At 39.7% G+C, this 17,758-nt stretch overlaps 1 protein-coding gene across 2 annotated transcripts in view; it reads left to right on the plus strand.

Annotated features, from left to right (window-relative positions):
* The first annotated feature begins 4,971 nt into the window (after positions 1-4,971).
* LOC126473209 (ketohexokinase-like) overlaps positions 4,972-17,758 on the plus strand; it is a 79,782-nt gene continuing 66,995 nt past the window's right edge. For both annotated transcript variants that reach the window (XM_050100117.1, XM_050100118.1), the window contains exon 1: positions 4,972-5,210. In XM_050100117.1, the coding sequence (XP_049956074.1) occupies positions 5,113-5,210 (98 nt within the window). In that variant the 5' untranslated portion in view covers positions 4,972-5,112. The remainder of the gene's footprint in view (positions 5,211-17,758) is intronic.

Consider the following 17,758-nt stretch of genomic DNA (forward strand, 5'->3'; position numbering starts at 1 on the left):
CTGGTCCGGATGCTTTTCCGCTACTAAGTGATAGCAGTTGTTTTTCAATTCCGATATCGTTTATTTCAATATTTTCCATTTTGGCGTCCGTGCGACGGCTGAAGTCAGGGACCGTGTTACGATTTTCCGCAGTGAAACAGTTTCGGAACACTGAATTCAGTATTTCTGCCTTTCTTCGGTCGTCCTCTGTTTCGGTGCCATCGTGGTCAACGAGTGACTGAATAGGGACATACAACTACAATGGACCATTGGAGATATCATTCAGCTTTATTTTAATAATTTTCAACATCTGTTTTTCAAAACAACTGCTCACTGCATGAAGTCTTAAGAAATCATATATTTAGCTGTTGTTGCCCCTGTTTTAAGATTACCTGTAAAACATTTATTTCTCACAACGCAGCTTCTATGTATTGTTCATTTAAAGTTATCGTAAATATATTTACTTTTTATGTATGATAATTTCAAGAGTTCAAACACTTTCAGAGCTGCACTTTCCTTGTAACTTCTGTGTGGTATCCTTTTCCCCCCTCATGATTGTTGTATATGTTATGGTGGCTGCAGGGGGCTGGGAGGGAGGGTGGGAGTGAGTGTGCATCTTGAGTGTCTGTATTAACAGTAAGGGGGGGGGGGGGGGGAGGAAGCTAGAAAGATAGTACAATTTTTTTCTTATATTTTAATTGTGTGTGTCCATGGGGTCATTCCATGTGAAAGGACCCTTCATAATAAAAAATGAAGTTTAAAAGATCTTATAGTGTGGCATATCTTTCTGTAGCTAATAGGTCAAGGAAGCAGAAACTAATCCCAGTTTTCATTGTATCCTGGCCTGAAAGGTGTAAAACAGTCACAAACTTACTTTTGTTGTCAGGGAAAAAAATTGTAAAATTTAATGTGAAATGTTGGCAGCCCTACAGACTAGTGTCTTTGAAGTTCAATGTCCGTGTGTTGTGCATATACTCTCTGGATAATTGTGAAGCTGTAACAGTGGTTTTACATTTATAATACAGGTAAATAAGTTCTGAATCTTTAAAAAAAAAAAAAAAAATACATAATTTCTGTCACACCCGCAACACAGAAATAGACATTTACTCGTTTATCAGTTTAGTTTCATGATATGTAAAGTTGAAAGTTTGTAAAAGTGAGGTTAGTTACATGGGCTACAACTTTGAATTATAATTTCTTTTTTTTTTTTGTAGGAACACTCTATCATGTCAAGAAACGCGTTTCAGGTGTGACATGTCAAAGTGTTAGAGCTGTTACTGTGATACCAGAACTTTGTAACAAGGAAATTTTACTGTAACAACAGACACAGTTATTGTTGTGATTGTTGTTATTACCAAACAGCTGAAAGTATTATTCTTGAAATGTATTATAAGACAAGCATGTCATCCACTGAAAGGTGCCGCAAGTTTAGGGAAAAACTGAAGCAATCTCCAATTCAGTATCAGGCAATGTTAGAAAAGGAACACAAAAGAGATAAGTTACAGAGAGAGAAAAATAAAGCTGCCTTGCAGGATGATCAAGAGAAACTTAAAGAAGAAAGACAAGGAGGCATTGAGAAAAGAATAAAATTTCTGCTCAAACTCCTACTTCATCTTGCATTTTGTCACCCTCTAAATCATATAGTTCCAAAAGATCACTTGGGAAGGTGGTAAACAAAGTGAAGAAAAGCTTACAATGCAGCCCAAGGAAACGAAAGGATGCAGTGGCAAAGCTGTTTAACGATGAGCTGCCTGAAGTTCCAAATAAACTTAAAAAAGATATGTACAAGAAATGGAGCAAGTTTATCAGTGCAGATACAGAAAATAAAATTAAGAACTTCTACCTTCGTGATGACATAAGCCGAAAAGGACCAGGACGAAAAGATGTGGTTAGTGTCAAGAACCCTGAAACTGGAGAACCAGAACATTTATGCCACATAATGTGAGTATTTGTCGATACCACGCAAACATACAGTATTTGGTTGAAAGCGTTGCAATAGAAACCAATACATTTCCAAGTAGAGCACAAGATTTAGTTAGCATTCTTGTTTGTGACAGAAAATTATAAGTGTATGTCCAGTGCCTGCGAAAAGTGTAACACTTTAAATGCAAAGACCCTTGTTGATGAAGAAGTACTGAACAATGAGCTTGAATGGACTCAATGGAAAGATGTTGAAGGTCGCCCTCAGCATATAGAAACAGTTAGGATAGTTTTGAATGTCATTAAAGAAATAGAAATACAGCTTCTTGGATTCAAACTGCACTGTTATGTTAAGAAGAAGCAATCAAAGTACTTTGAGGATGCAAAAGTAAATTTCAGTAATCACAATTTGGTTTTGCAGGTTGACTATGCTGAAAATTATACTTCTGTTTGTCAGGATGAGATCCAGAGTGCTCACTGGCACCAACAGCAGACAACTATATTTACAGCTGTGGCCTGGATTAAAGATGGTACCATACGCAGCTATGCCATTGTTAGCGATGACTTGTCCCACAATAAATATTCAGGTTGGACAATGCTTAAGCTGCTTTTTCAGGACCTAAAGAGACAATTTCCTTATCTTCAAAGAGTCAAGATTTTCTCCGGTGGATGCACAGCGCAAATCAAGAATCACTTCACATTATTAAATGTTACATATTTACAAGCTGACTTCGGCATTACTGGTGACTGGAGGGGTTGTTATAAGTGTGTCAAGAAGAAACTGAAAGGAATTACAGCACTCAACTTAGCATCTGAAGAAATTAATTCAGCAATGGATATGTTGGATAATCGTTGGAAAGGCGTACAGCCTATTCCAGGATTGCACATACTCCACTGCATTATAGCAGTTAAAGAGGGAGTTATAAGGGTTTCTGCTACATATGCCCAACAGATTACAACAGTGATATCACTTCATAACCATGAAAATGCACACAATTCGATGTGTTGTGTTGATAGTGACGAATCCTTGAAACTTACCATAGGAGACTTTGTACTGTCAGTGTTGACTGTCACTGGAAAGTCCTGTTTGAAAAAGAAATACTTTGCAGAAGTTCTTCAAGTTGATAAACAAGCTGAGCAGATCTTGCTGAAGTATATGCAACCCAGTGGGAAATGCTGGATTTGGCCCACAGAAGAAGACATATCTTGGGAAAATATTTCAGTAATCTCCCAGAAAGTAAATCCACCCAAGCTGTTGAGTAACAGGAGACAATTTGTTTTTCAGTAGCATTGAAATAGGCCTAGTTCTCTCTTGTTTAACTTTTTATCATTTTAACATAATAATAAAAGTATTTTCTTGGTGTTTTGTTTCAACTTTCACTCAATAATATTGATGATGTATCTATGTGTCACACCCAAAACATGAAGGAAAAGAATATGTCGTCTTTTGGAAGTGTCTGTGAATAAAAGTTGTTATATCTTGTATGTTATTACTCCTTTCTTCACTGTGTGAAAAATTGTCAACCATCCTGATTCAGAAGTAGAAAATGAAATAACTAAAGAACACAGCTATGTGCAAATGAAGGGTAAAGTTCTGTCACACCCGCAACACTTCTTCACGATTTTTTTTTTTTTTTTTTTTTTTTTTTTTTTTTTTTTTTTTTTTTTAGCAGGTTGAGTTTAAAATTAAGAGCTAAAATATTTTACAGGAACTTAACAACATGCTATGCTATTCACTAAATTAAAGTTAGCCTTACTCCGACACCTGAAGTACAAATAAATAACTTTACGCATGAAAAATGTGACAAAATGTCACACCCGCAACAGTGGAATGACTCTATGGCACCTATCACATGTTGGCCCGTGGGCAATTACCTTTTAGTGCTTTCATTCTTGTGGTTATTTTATTATTACAATAAAGCTTACTTTTCTTTTACAAGCTCTACTGCTGTTCTACCCTTTAAAGTTCCCTGTTTATATTATTGTTACAGTTAGAAGCCTATTTTATCATATGTTCTGCTTTGATGTGTGTTTGAATCTGTTTAAACCAGTCTTAATTGCTTGCAATTTCTCAGCACGTGTTTTCTGCTCGATGGGAGACATGTAATTTTTCCTATCTACTCAAACTGCCCTTCAGGAGCTAGGAATAAGTTTCCACTGAAATTCATTTTAATTTCTGTCCCATTTGCCTTTAGGTTAAATTAATTTTGTTACTGTCAAAGTAATGGAATGGTCCAAGAGCAGAATACTTAGTTACAACAAAGGAGGAATAGGGGTTAACACACCAATGAGGTAATAAGAAACTGATCACACCTTTCAGTTTGCTACAGCAAATTTCTAAGAACCATGGAAAATCTCTGCATGGTTTGGCAGGCACGAGTTTGAAGCATTTTTTCCGAATGCAAATGCGCAAACTCATTCACAGATGTCGGAGATAAGTAATGCTTTCCCAGGTTGTATGTCAGTAAATAATAAAATAAACACTTTTGCTGATAACATACAGAACTGAAGAAAAATAACTTGACAACACAGAAACATGAAACTGAAGGTAGTGAAAGGATGCGCTATTTCTGTGTATTCAGACTGCCTGTTTTTGGTTTCTAAACACCAAATATCATTCACCCCATTCTCTGCAATGTGTGAAAAGTACGAAATGAAAAAAGGATTCTGATGCAATATATACGGTAGTATCAACAAGACTACAACAGTTCACTTTTATAACTTCGATTATGCAACGAAATATTATCTATCTCCTCTTTACTGGTACTCTGAGAAATTCTAAATTATTAACATAGTTTGCATGAGAATACATCACACCTCTGTACTGTACACACACCGCTGATTTGCTAACGAGGGCTGGTTGGGTGGTATGCTTGTATTCCTCAATTAATCTGTTTAACAGGTTGCTTGGTCGATTAGGTAGACCTTCTCTCGAAAAAGGAAAGTGATAATAAGACAACGTCTATCTTTCTGGTAAATCACATTTCACATTCTGCTCCATAAATTTAATAATCATAAATCGAATAAAAGCCACATTTCACACAAATTCTCTGCTTCGCCCGCCAATGAGTTTGCACACTGCAACTATCACACGATGGCATGTCCTGCGAAAATATTTGTCAATGAGCTTTGCAACGTTTCTGGATTGGTGTCTGTACAACCTAAACAACAATTTGTGATACACATAGGATCTTCGAGAAAGAACTAAACACGATGACTGCAACACAGCCGAAAATACTTTGCGTCGGGATGATTTGTGTAGACGAACTGTTGTACTGCAAAAGTTATCCAATCGAAGATTCCGACCAGAGGTATGTAACATGAAAATTACATATATCTAAAGTTTGATATACAGTACTTCTTATTCTTTGGAATTCTCTGTTCGCAGCCTATTGTTACAAAACTCCTTGCTTAACAGCAAAATATCTTAAGTTTAATTGCAAGAACCAGTATGATTTACAGCTAGATCACGAGCCCCCTCCCCTCACCGCCTCTTGCACGTAATTTCATTTTTTCCATATACTAGTGAAAACTCACAGAATTTTTTTGCGTTCTTTGAAATCTATCCAATAGAAATTTAAAACCGGTGTAAAAATAGGAATTCTGAAACAGGCCTTCGACTTCATTGTATTCAGAGACAAATGCTAATGTTTTCAAAGACACATAAGAACTACATCCTAACGGAGAGCCTCGTCCCCAAAACAATACAGCCACAAGGTTTCTAAATTCTTATCTTACAATTTGCGAGCTTGTAGCGATTTACGTGGGAAATCTACCATTTTTGTGACAAAAATATAAAAATATCGTATAACAATGTACTCCCATTAGGCCGCGTCAGCTGCTTGAATGAGCGAAAACTTTTAATTATTACATTTGCAACCGACTAACTACTGTGGTCACTAGTTACTACTATCTGTAGCAAAATTCTAGACAACGATATGCGATTTGAAAGCAAATGCCCCGTATCAGTGGAAGACACTGTTGATTCAACAAACAACAATTGTTACAAATCGAACTCACGAGCTTCACTTACCCTAAGAGCCACAGGTAAGAACTACCGTGGCTGTTCTTGACTACTGGAAAGCTTTTGATTAATACTGATCTATATACAATAAAGAAAATACGCTTGTTTTTTAAAACTATGTTTGCGACCGAAATGAGTTTTTTTTTTTTTTTTTTTTTTTTTTTTTTACAGATGGAATGCAACACGTTTCCGTGATCAAAGCAGTAATTTTGCATGTGTCCACCTTAGCAGTTTGGCCAGAAGTGGTTCTGCGTGCACATTGAAAACCTGGAACTGGGAGCTTGTCAGTGTCGTCTGTACTCTACCATAACAAACTCAGGCTTGATTCAGGCACCATTATTCCTTCCGATAGTGAAACATTATGATTCACAGACCAGCGATCTTGGGCTTAAAAGCCAAAGTCACGAGACTACTGTTGGTCTAATTTCTCTCTCTCTCTTCCTCCTCCTTAAGGTCAGCTGTGTGGCAGTGGCTTTTGGGCAAAATAGTCGATACCAACCAATCTCTGGGATATCTTCCAGGCTCCAATTGCATAAAGCTGACTTAGACAAGCAGGTCTCTGTTCGAGTTGACATTTAGTTTCTCCAAGTGTTGGGAGCTACATGGCTTGGATAAGATCCTTTTGGAAAACTTGCCACATCTTTTTGAAACTAAAAGAGACTATAAAATCCGATTTTTCGACTGTCTTTACAGCACTCCTCTTCATGTTAACAGAACTCACACTTCTCGAAAACTTGGATATATTTTCTCCAATGCTTGTAGCCCCGAGTTGGGAGGGTGGGCTGACAGGTAGTACCAAAACCCAACCAATAAAGAGAGTTTAGATTGGCAGTCTTCCTGAAAAACAATTTCTGAACAATTGTAGCAGTAATACAATAGTAATAAAAACATAGCTACATGTTTATTGTTATGAAGAGATAATGGGGGCATGTTTGAATTAATATTTGACATCCAAAAGGACTTACATGGAATATCTGGCGCTCCTGAATCAGTTAAAAGATTGCACATAATTGTATTGTTAATAGAGGCAATTATGTTCAGACAAGTACAAAAGCACTACAGAGTAGAAATTTTGGAAACATCTAACTGCGTTGAAATGCACTAGAGCCTTAATTACAATGAAGGCATTATGCCAAGTCATGACTATATGAATATAGACTACACCGAAACTTCTGAATAATGGGAATACGATTCAGAGATGTTGTTTTTGAGGAACACTATTGAGAAAATTTATAGAATCAGCATTTGAAGCTGACAGCAGAAGATTCTACTGCTGGCAACATACATTTTCATAGGGACCAGGAAGATAAAATACGAAAAATTGGGGCTCACATGGCGGTGTGTAGACAGTTGTTTTACCCTCTCCCTATCTGCAATTGGAACAGGCAAGGAAATAACTAGTAGTGGTATAGAATACCCTCTGCCACACACTATACAGTGACTTGCGAAGTACGTGTGTATATGTAGATGTAAACAAGGTGAAGAACATAATGAAGCGAGTAAATGACGAATCGGAAAATAAAGCTGCCTAGACAGTCTCTTTTAATTCACCCACAATGAGTGCATGAAGGGTTGGGGTGTTCACACTAAGAAATTTCATCTTCATTTGTTTAATTCAATGCACTGATTTAAAAAGTCAAATAATTGGGAACACAGTCTTAGCATGCAAGGGGAAATCAGCTTGTGAAAAATAGGACAGGATGTTCGCGATAGAGCTTAATTATGCATATCACAATGGTCTTGGGTCAACCTATTAAGGAATTCCTGTATGAGTGCGATATGTAGATGGACCTCATATGGTTTTCACTTAATACTTGTTCTTGAAACATTGTAATTGTTACTTTTATCTTCAATTATCTGACAATTCAGGTGATACAGCGTTTCTGTGACACACTGTGAGGCTAACAAACATGTGATCAATGGTGCTACTGTTCTTTGTATATCTTGAATATTCTTTATTACCCTGATTTGGTATAGGTCTAACACATGGAGCAATATTCTAGGATGGGACACTCGAATGATTTGTAAGCAGTCTGCATTGTAAACTGATTTCATTTTCCCCTTAGCCTGTCAATGAGTTGTTTTACCTGTGATTGAACTTATGTGATTATTCCATTTCATGTCCCCATAAATTGCTACACCAAGATATGCATTTCAGTTACTTATTCAGTTTGTGACATTGTTATGTTGTAGTCACAGAATACTATGTTTTTGCATTTTGTAAAGTGAGCAATGTTTTAATTTAAAGCAGATCACTTTGAAATTTTCTAATGATCTGGCCTGATATTCGTGCAGCTTTTTTGAGAGAGTACTTCATTATGATAACGGTATCATATGCAAAAATATCTCAAGTTATTGTAAATATTATCTGCAAAGTTATTAATATACAAAATTAACAGCGAGTGTCCCAACACACTTCCCAGGGATATGTGTGAAGTTACTTTTACATTTCTCAATGACTCTGTATCATAAATAATATGCCTCATCATTTCTATCAATAAATCCTCAATCCAGTCACAAATATCGTTTGATACTTCGTACTTTCACTAATAAGCATTGATATTATACTGATTAAAAGTTTTTCTGAAGTCCTTTAAAAACTGAATCCAGAAGTATGCCTCAATTTACAGCTTTCATAGTGTCATGTTAGGAGAATTTTATTTGGGTTTCACATGACCAGTGTTAAGTTGTGGTACACAGCTCGTTTATGAAGCACAATACACTGGTTACATAGAATACAATACTCGAACCCAAGTGCAGGTGGAATCGATTATGAGCTGTAGCAGAGAATACGGTTGGCAGAATAAACCTCCAAAAGTTTACGTTCACCACTATGGTCATTGTAGGAGTAACAGCTATACAGCGTCTTATCACTGAGGCAGGACAACATAAGAGGGCCTCCACTAGGTGTGTTGGCATCTGTGTTCTAAGCCTAAAGAAGCTGATTGGCACCACATGATTCCACAAGGTTCCCAGTTGTATGTTTCTGGCTTGCAGTGTCGCTCATGGTGTAATGCAGTAATCTGTGTGCTGCTGGTAGTGGGACCATGAAACGCAATTTCACATATTGATCTCTGAATCACTGGATACAGCATCCCTACTCCACCCTCCACCCTCCAAGAGACAACATATAGGATTCATAGGTCGAACTTATGCCAGCTCTTGTGTGGAAGAAGAGGGGCCACCTCAGATATCCAGGGATGCACTTTCTTATTTCAACATCACTGCTCAGTGAGGCTGGGTGCTGCAGTACTGCTGCTAAGCCTGGCACCTAGCTAGGTGGTGGTGCTGCTGAGCATATTGTTGTGTCAGTGCCATTGTCAACATGAGAGTGGATTGGGTCCGTGGCTTCAGCAGAGGCTGTTACTTCTTGTCATGGAAAGAGTGTGAGGAGCCAGTTCATGGCAGCTGCAGGAAACTGGCACCTATATGCCTCTTGCTGCTGCTGTTGCTGCAGCTGTTGTATCTGAAGAAGAGGCAATGTTGAAATCTGAGCCCAGGATTGAAGGTGGTATGACGTGGAAGCCCTGGTTGGGGCAGCCTAGACTGCAGCTGGTTCCGATGGTGCTCCACATCAAAGGTCGTGTGCCAGAGTCTTTGCAGGTATCCAACCTGTCTGCTTGCCAAACAAATGTTTGCACCCACACCACACTGTCTGTTCTGAACTGCTAGTGTGCAGATGTTAGCTTGTTCTACTGTGGGTGGAGGAAGTGCAAGGAGGTCTGAGATTGTCTACCATGTGGGATCTCTGCAGGAGTCCTCCCAGCAGCTGGCATAGCCATGTAAGATTCAAGAGTTAATGTATTTTCTGTGAGTGAATTGACTGAACCTCTACCTTAAGGTTTTCTTTGAAGCTGCAAACCATTTGATCCACCTCTCCATTGGATTGAAGATGGAAAAGAGCAGTACAGAGATGACAGATTCTGTACTGGTAAAAAAAAAAATTCATAAATGTGAATGATGCGAACTTGGAGCTGACATGTTGCTTCCTTCACATATATCACAAAAAACATTCACCAAGTATTCCAATTGAACAGATTTATTTGCAACACAAGAAACAACTTCGGAAATTTAAAAACAAATACTAACTACTGAAGAACAAGAAAATAAAACTTTCTTGACTGACTGATTGGTCAAATGAACTGAATTCCAAAAAGTAAGTCACAGGTAGAATCTTTTAAAATTCTGTATGAATGAATTTTGTAATACTGACATTAAATCCAACACTTTCCAAGTGCAGGAGACATAGCAAAATAGAATGCCAAAGTCCTCTCCACTCGGCAACATCCCATTTGGCAAAGTCCCATTTCATGGTGACAGTGATGCGCAGAGGAGTTGATCTTGGTATTGCATCATCCAGGTGGGGCCTTCCTGATGCGGCTAGCTGCACTGGAACTGCTAGGTGCCATCTCAGCATGGGTCTAAATAGTCATCTTTGAGGGGAGTAACAGTTTTGTTTGATTGGCTCAAATTTCGTTTCTGTGGAAGTAGGAAATAGTTCAGCCCGCAAGCACTGATCAGCCTGTGCACATGCCTTGGAGCTGTTTCAGGTGTGGCCACTGGTGTTGTCCTCTGTTGCTCTACCAGTAAGCTGGTCAGTTTGAGTTCATGCTTTGCACGGCCTGAAGTATCATTGCTGTAATGTCTGTTGTGTGGGTTTATTTTTGATGCCTCTTGCACTTGTCGCCATGGAAGGGTCCATTGCTTGTGACCACTACCCTGGGAAAATCTTCAATGGTGAAAACTTGTGTGAATGCTTTGATTGTGGTTTCTGCTGTTGTTGTACACTTTCGCCTCAGAAAAAGCGACTATCACTGTGAGTCACATTTAGCCAAAAACGTCCTGCATAGTCGACATGCACACAGTCCACAGGATCAAATGGTTTAGGCCATAGGGAAAAACATTAGGAGGAACAGCCTGTTGAGATGCACATTCCAGGCATGTGTGTGCCAGATCCTCGATTTCTTTGCCCACAACTGGCCAATAGACGTGATGGTGAACCAAGATCTCCGTGTGAGTGATGTTCCAGTGTCCTGCATGAAGTAAAGAAAGCACTTTGCCACATACTGAATTTGCATTGACTACCTGGTAAGACTCATGTGATGAACCAACAAGTGGCATGCCACCAAGAGCAGTTAGACCTTACATCAAGGTTCTCAGTATTGGGCTGGACTGTGCTGGTTGGCGATCAGGCCAGCCCAGTCTCACCCATTTTGGGAACTGCCAAAGGGCAGGGTCTTCCTCCAACTGCTGTGATAATTGATGGGATAATTGCAAAATCTTCCAGAATGTGGTATGCCTCGGCATCTGTATTGAAACAAACGACCTCCTATTGATTGAACTCCATGTCTGGATCATCTGGGATCCTGGTAATGTTTCTCCATTGGCATGATAACTGGTAGGCTTGTATACAATATTATTGCATGCTGACAGGAACAGGTCATACCACTGTGAGTGATACACTTTTGTATGTGGTAGCGATGGTCAGGGACTGAACAAAGCCAGCAGTGGTTTGTGTTTTGTCACCAGATGAAACTGAACTCCCTACAGATATAATAAAACTTGCAAAATAACTAGAGCCTCCTATTTTATCTAGGCATAGTTTTGAAGAGCTGAATTCATAATCTTTGAGTCAAATACTATGGGGCCGGCCGGAGTGGCCGAGCGGTTCTAGGTTCTACAGTCTGGAACCGAGCAACCACTACGGTCGCAGGTTCGGATCCTGCCTCGGGCATGGATGTGTGTAATGTCCTTACGTTAATTAGGTTTAAGTAGTTGTGATACTGTAACTGCCTGAAGACGAGTTATTGTGTTGTCTGTGTGAGCAGAAGATTAATTAATTAATAACAGTGACTCTACTTATATTTAAATGCATCATGCAGTATGAGACATGACCACAGATGTTTACTAAACGTTCTGAATATTATTTTTCTCCTACTCATTATGTTGTATTACAAAACCCTTAATTTAATTTCAGATTTCTTGTTATAAATATATACTGCATTTACAGATGACCATCTCTGCAATGTGTATTCTAGAATCTATTTCCTTTTCATATCAAAATTTATACCGTAGTAGCTGACTGGTACGAGTCATGCTTGCCTGGGAGTTGTCAGTACTGGAAGACAAACGATAAAACATCCCCTCTCTCACATCTTTTAATACATGAGGTAAGCGGCCAACTTCACTTACGAGTTAGCTCATGGCCAAATTTACCAATGTCAATTAAAACTACGCATATCTTAAAATATTACTGTCTCTGTAAGTGGTTTTCATCATGAGGGATGGTCACAAATGAACTGGGTTCTAAACAGGTGATAAATGACACGATTATTGCGTACATAAAATGTAAGAACTGAAATATATTTACAGTCAAAATGAACACTTATCTTCTGTTATGCAACTTCTTCTTTGCTGTGACTGTGCTTTAGAGCGTAGGTACGTTTATATACATTGATAGAACCAGAGTAACACTTATGCTGAAATACACTTGCTGGTATAACAACTCGAAGCAAGCACTGTTCAGTAGAAACTCTTTCTCGTAGCCCTATTCAAGGACAAAGCTCACCAAGATATGCAAGGACTTGAGGATTAACTTGAATAGTCTAAACAGTTGTCCCTAACTCTGTTGCTTGCTGTGGACGTAGCGTTGACTGGAACGTAGTCTGGCATAAACTGACCTTGTGTCCGTGCGTCAGTCTATTCCAAGACAGGCCTCCGACAGTTGCGCGGAGAACTTCTGTGAGTGTGTCTTGCTGCTTCCGTCTCACTGGTGTGTCCAGCGATGCTTCGATAGCAAGGAGCATCTTTGTGGTGTCGATAGCAGGCGTCAGCACTACGCATGCCGACTACACCATAGTTTCGTTTGTTACTGAGTTAGAAAACTACATTCTTAAGAAGCTCTTAACGTTACTTGGCGCTTTTTGATTTGGCTTTTAGTTGCTAGATGAATATTATAGTAAAATAGGTCTGAGAGCCGCGGGCCGCAGAATACTTGATTCACGCCGCAAGTGGCACGCGAGCTACAGTTTGACGACCACTGATCTAGAGAATGAATCTTCTGGTCGAGGAACAGGAAAAGTATTTACAGTAACTTGCACATTCATTGTTTTGAAGGCCCCACAAAGTCTAAGCGAGCCATTGGCCTTCCTAATGATTGTTAATGGAAACGCACAGGAGCTGGACTAAATTGGTGGATGACTTGGTTAAGGTCCAGTTCCACCTTGACTCAGTCGCGCAGAACGTGGGGCACTGGGCGGGCTTAGAAAAAATGGCTAACAGTGGTTTCCGTGACTTGGATCCGAGCCAGTATGACCTTTGCACAACCCATCCCAGAGAATAAAAACTGGGAAACTTTGTGCACAGTTCATCGACATCTTGAAATGGAATTTCAGTGGAAACTAAATGAACTTTTCTGTTAATTGAGAAATCGAATGCGTTACAAGCCTCTATGTCAAAGATGTTGTCGGTGCATTAGTGAACTGTTAACCAAGAAAGAAAAACCTCTGACAACACACATATAAAATCGTCAGCCTGGAAAGTTTCTTTGATTTGTAAATTGTGGCCATTACATGTTGCAACTTTCTTAGCAAACAGTTGTAATCTGGGTGACCCAAGCACTGCATAGGTATTCCACTTAATAAAGGAGACTGAAGCTTCCATGTCCACTTGAAAAATTACTGATGATCAATTAACAGTTTATGTGTTTTATCTGAGTGAAGATTAGCTGTGTCACAGGGCGTCTTTGACATTTGAAAGGTACAAACAGTGCTGATGTGTCTCCGTTTTCTACAGTAGAAACAAACATCCTAACGCCTAGACCACTGATGGCGGCGGCGGCGCAGTGGCACACTGGACTCGCTTTCGGGAGGACGACGGTTCAAACACGCGTCCGGCCATCCTATTTCAGGTTTTCCGTGACTTTCCTAAATCGTTTCAGGCAAATGCCGGGATGGTACCTTTGAAAGAGCACGGGCGATTTCCTTCCCCATCCTTCCATAAACCGAAGGGACCGATGACTCGCTGTTTGGTCCCTCCCTCAAATAAACCAACCAATAATCCAACCACAGACGACGGCGCGTGTGTCGAGATAAAAACACTCAGGTCAAGAAAGGAACGAACCTCGAAAAGTACGTGACACTGAACTGCAGCTAAAGTTGATGAAGATTCTACGCGCAAATCGATGTGAGGATGTTGCATGTCTCTTTCGCTACATGGGAGCGCACATCCGTGACTTGGTTGTTGACAAGAACTATCCTTCACTCACATTGTAGTCTGCTTCCTTGTCGGCCGCGTCGGTTGTTGTCCCTATTAACCCTTGTTTACACCGGAGCGAACACAAGCGAACGAGAACTCTCTGGTGTAAACAGCAGGAGAGCGCAAGTGAACAGCATTCTGTTTCCAATACGTACTATCGTGTTCCACTGGTTGACGGTATTACAGCGAACTATCAAAGGAAGTTCACGCTCTCTCCGCTTCGGCGCTAGCAGTGCGAAAATGTTTCGTCTGTGTTCATATCTATGGAGTAAGTATTTGGATGTACAGAACGAGAATTATGTCTGCAAAATCTCCTGCAGCTCGTCGCGTGATTTTGGGACGGCGCATTTTTTAGCACGTATAGCACTTATCGTATTTTGAGTGTTACTACTTCGCCGCTACAGACGGATCACCTTCACAAGTACCGGTAACTTTGTATACGCGTTTTACAGACATGTTAGCAATTTGATATCAGGAAATGTAGTTGGCTTAAAGATGGGAAGAGCAATAGTATTGTGGTTTTTTCGTCGCAGTAACATAGCTCATATTCTACTGTATTTAAGTTTTTTTTTTTTGGTAACGGGATACGAAGTGAAAGCCAACAATATTTTTTTTTTTTTTTTTTTTTACGGTTTCTGTTGCACTTATTCATAATGTCGAATCTGTGATGTAATTAATTGTTACTATGACACTGTAGACGGCGCCAAAGTGTCACGAAAAAACGATGTATTTGGAACTATGAAATTGTTACAGTAAATGCTGTAAGCGATTTGCACCAGCTGCTTGCCCATTACTGTTTTCAATTTTTCTTGATTTACCCTTTTGTTTTGTGTAGTCAAGTAACATATCTGTAACATTTTTTCGCAATCTCATCAGAAAAGTAAAATTATACACTACAAAAAAAAAAAAAAAAAAAAATACAAGATCAGCGCTCGAATTTTGGAGTAATAAAAGAAGTGACAGACAAAAAAAATTTTAAAAGGTTTTCTGTTGAACTGATTCTTATTGTCGAATTTGTGCTAATTAATTACGTTACTCTGTCACTACATAGGAAACTCACATGCAGAAATATTTGGATACATGTAATAAATTGAGTACTCCGTCAATGGGAGGATGTCATGTACAAATTTTATCTGCTTGTGAACATAGCACCAATATGCATACACTGATTGGCAGTTTACTCAAACACATTTGTAAACACATGGCCGTAAAACTGCTGACATCATCTCTACAGTACAAGACTGTATAATTACGTGTCTCAGTAGTTTTCAACATATAAAGTGCCTCAAATCATATGACATTTACAATTATAAATTTTTTGTGCAAATCTGTGAAAAGTAACTGGTCCTCCATTCAAATACTTCTCTTTACATCCAAAGCACCGACGATATTGCACCATAGCTGTTACTAAAATTCAAACGTGCAGAAACGTATATAAAACAAGGCGGATAGTGAAATATTCCAAGTTTTGTTATTACTGTATTACAAGCAGCGTCGTCCCAAAATCTGTGACTGTATGCCTCCGTACGTGCCCTAATTTCTCTTATCTTCGTGGTCCTTTTCTGAAATATTTTGGCGGTAGTAAAACCCTTCTTCAGTCAGCTTCAAATGCCAGCTATCTAAATGTTCCCAGTACTGTTTCTTGAAAAGAACGTCACCTTACCCCCAGTGATTGCTATTTGACGTCCTGAAGCATCTCCATAATACTTGCGTATTGTGCGAACCTACCGCTAAAAAATCTAGCAGCTCACCTCTGACTTGCTTCAATGTCTGCCTTTAATCCAATATACTGCGGATCCCAAATACACAAGGTTCAAATGGTTCAAATGGCTCTGAGCACTATGGGACTTAACTTCTAAGGTCATCAGTCCCCTAGAACTTAGAACTACTTAAACCTAACTAACCTAAAGACATCACACACATCCATGCCAGAGGCAGGATTCGAACCTGCGACCGTAACGGTCTCGCGGTTCCAGACTGTAGCGCCTAGAACCGCACGGCCACTCCGGCCGGCAAATACACAAGGAGTACTAGTGTCCTCTATGTGGTCTCCTTCCTAAAATTCTCCCAGTAAACCGAAGTCGACCATTGGTCTTCCCTACCACGATCCTTACATGCTCGTTCCATTTCAAACGCTTTTTAAGCTACACCTAGATATTTAATAGACGTGACTGTCAAGCAAGGCACTACTAATGCTGTATTTGAACATTACGGGTTTCTTTTTCGTACTAATCTGCATTAACTTGTATTTTTGTACATTTAGAGATAGCTGCCATTCACCACACCAACTAGAAATTTTGTGTAAGTAATTTGTATCCTCCTACAGTCACTCAACGACTTCTTCACGTATATCACGGCATCATCATCAAACAGCCACAGATTCCTGCTCACCTGATCATTTATATATATAGTAAATAACAGCGGTCTTTCACACTTAACTGGGGCACTTCTGACAGTACCCTTTGATGAACAGTCGATGACGAGGACTACCTGCTGGGTACTGTTACCTAAGAAGTTTTCGAGCCACTCACATATGTGGGAACCTATACTGTATCTTCGTACCTTCGGTAACACTCCACAGTGGGGCTCAGTGTCAAATAATTTTGTAAATCCAGGAATATTAAATCTGTGGTAAAGGCTGCCAGTCTTGCTCGCGATATGAAAGCAGAGCTCACTACTTGCAGCATAGTCGACAGGCCAATTGCGGACCTCTGGTACAGAGCCGAGCGGAGGGGCTGAATCAGAGGCTCAGACGGTTCTGCGACCGTGTAGGCTGCTGATTCCTCGACTTGCGCCGTGGGGTGGTGGGGTTTCGGGTTCCACTAAATACGTCAGGAGTCCATTACACTCAGGAGGCGGCTACACGGGTAGTGGGGACTGTGTGGCGTGGCTGGGCAGTATTTTAGGTTAGAGTGTGTGGGGGAAACACAAAAAGGGCTTCAGTCTCAGAGAGTGCAGATCGAACACAGGAAGAATTTGGATCTAGGAACCATCGGAAAAACAGCTGTAAATTTTCGTAGCTGCGTTGGGAAAGTACCAGAGCTCCAAGAGCTAACTGAAAGCACTGATGCTCAAATCGTTATAGGAACTGAAAACTTGCTAAAGGAGAAGACAATTTCAGCAGAAATTTTTGCGAAGGACCTAACGGTGTTGAGAAAGGATAGGCTAAATACAGTTGGCGGTGGCGTGTTTGTTGCTGTTGGAAGTAATTTATCCTGTACGAAATTGAAGTAGATAGTTCCTGTGTGGTAGTATATGTTGAGGTCATTCTTGGCAACCGGAACAAAATAATAATTGGATTTTTTACCGATTTCCCAAGTCAGATGTTACAGTTGCTGAAAGGTTCGAAGAAATCTTGAGTCTAATTTCAAAATACGTCCGCGACTCATACAATTATGGTTCATGGTGACTTTAATTTACCCTCCATAACTTGGCGAACATACATGTTTAAATCCGAGGGTATCCATAAAACATCATCCGAAATTGTGCTAACGCATTCTCTGAAAATTATTTCGAACAATTGGTCCATGAGCCCACTCGAATAGTAAATGCTTGTGAAAACACACTTGACGTCTTAGC

This window comes from Schistocerca serialis, chromosome 4 (genome assembly GCF_023864345.2).
Source record: "Schistocerca serialis cubense isolate TAMUIC-IGC-003099 chromosome 4, iqSchSeri2.2, whole genome shotgun sequence".
Taxonomy (NCBI): domain Eukaryota; kingdom Metazoa; phylum Arthropoda; class Insecta; order Orthoptera; family Acrididae; genus Schistocerca; species Schistocerca serialis.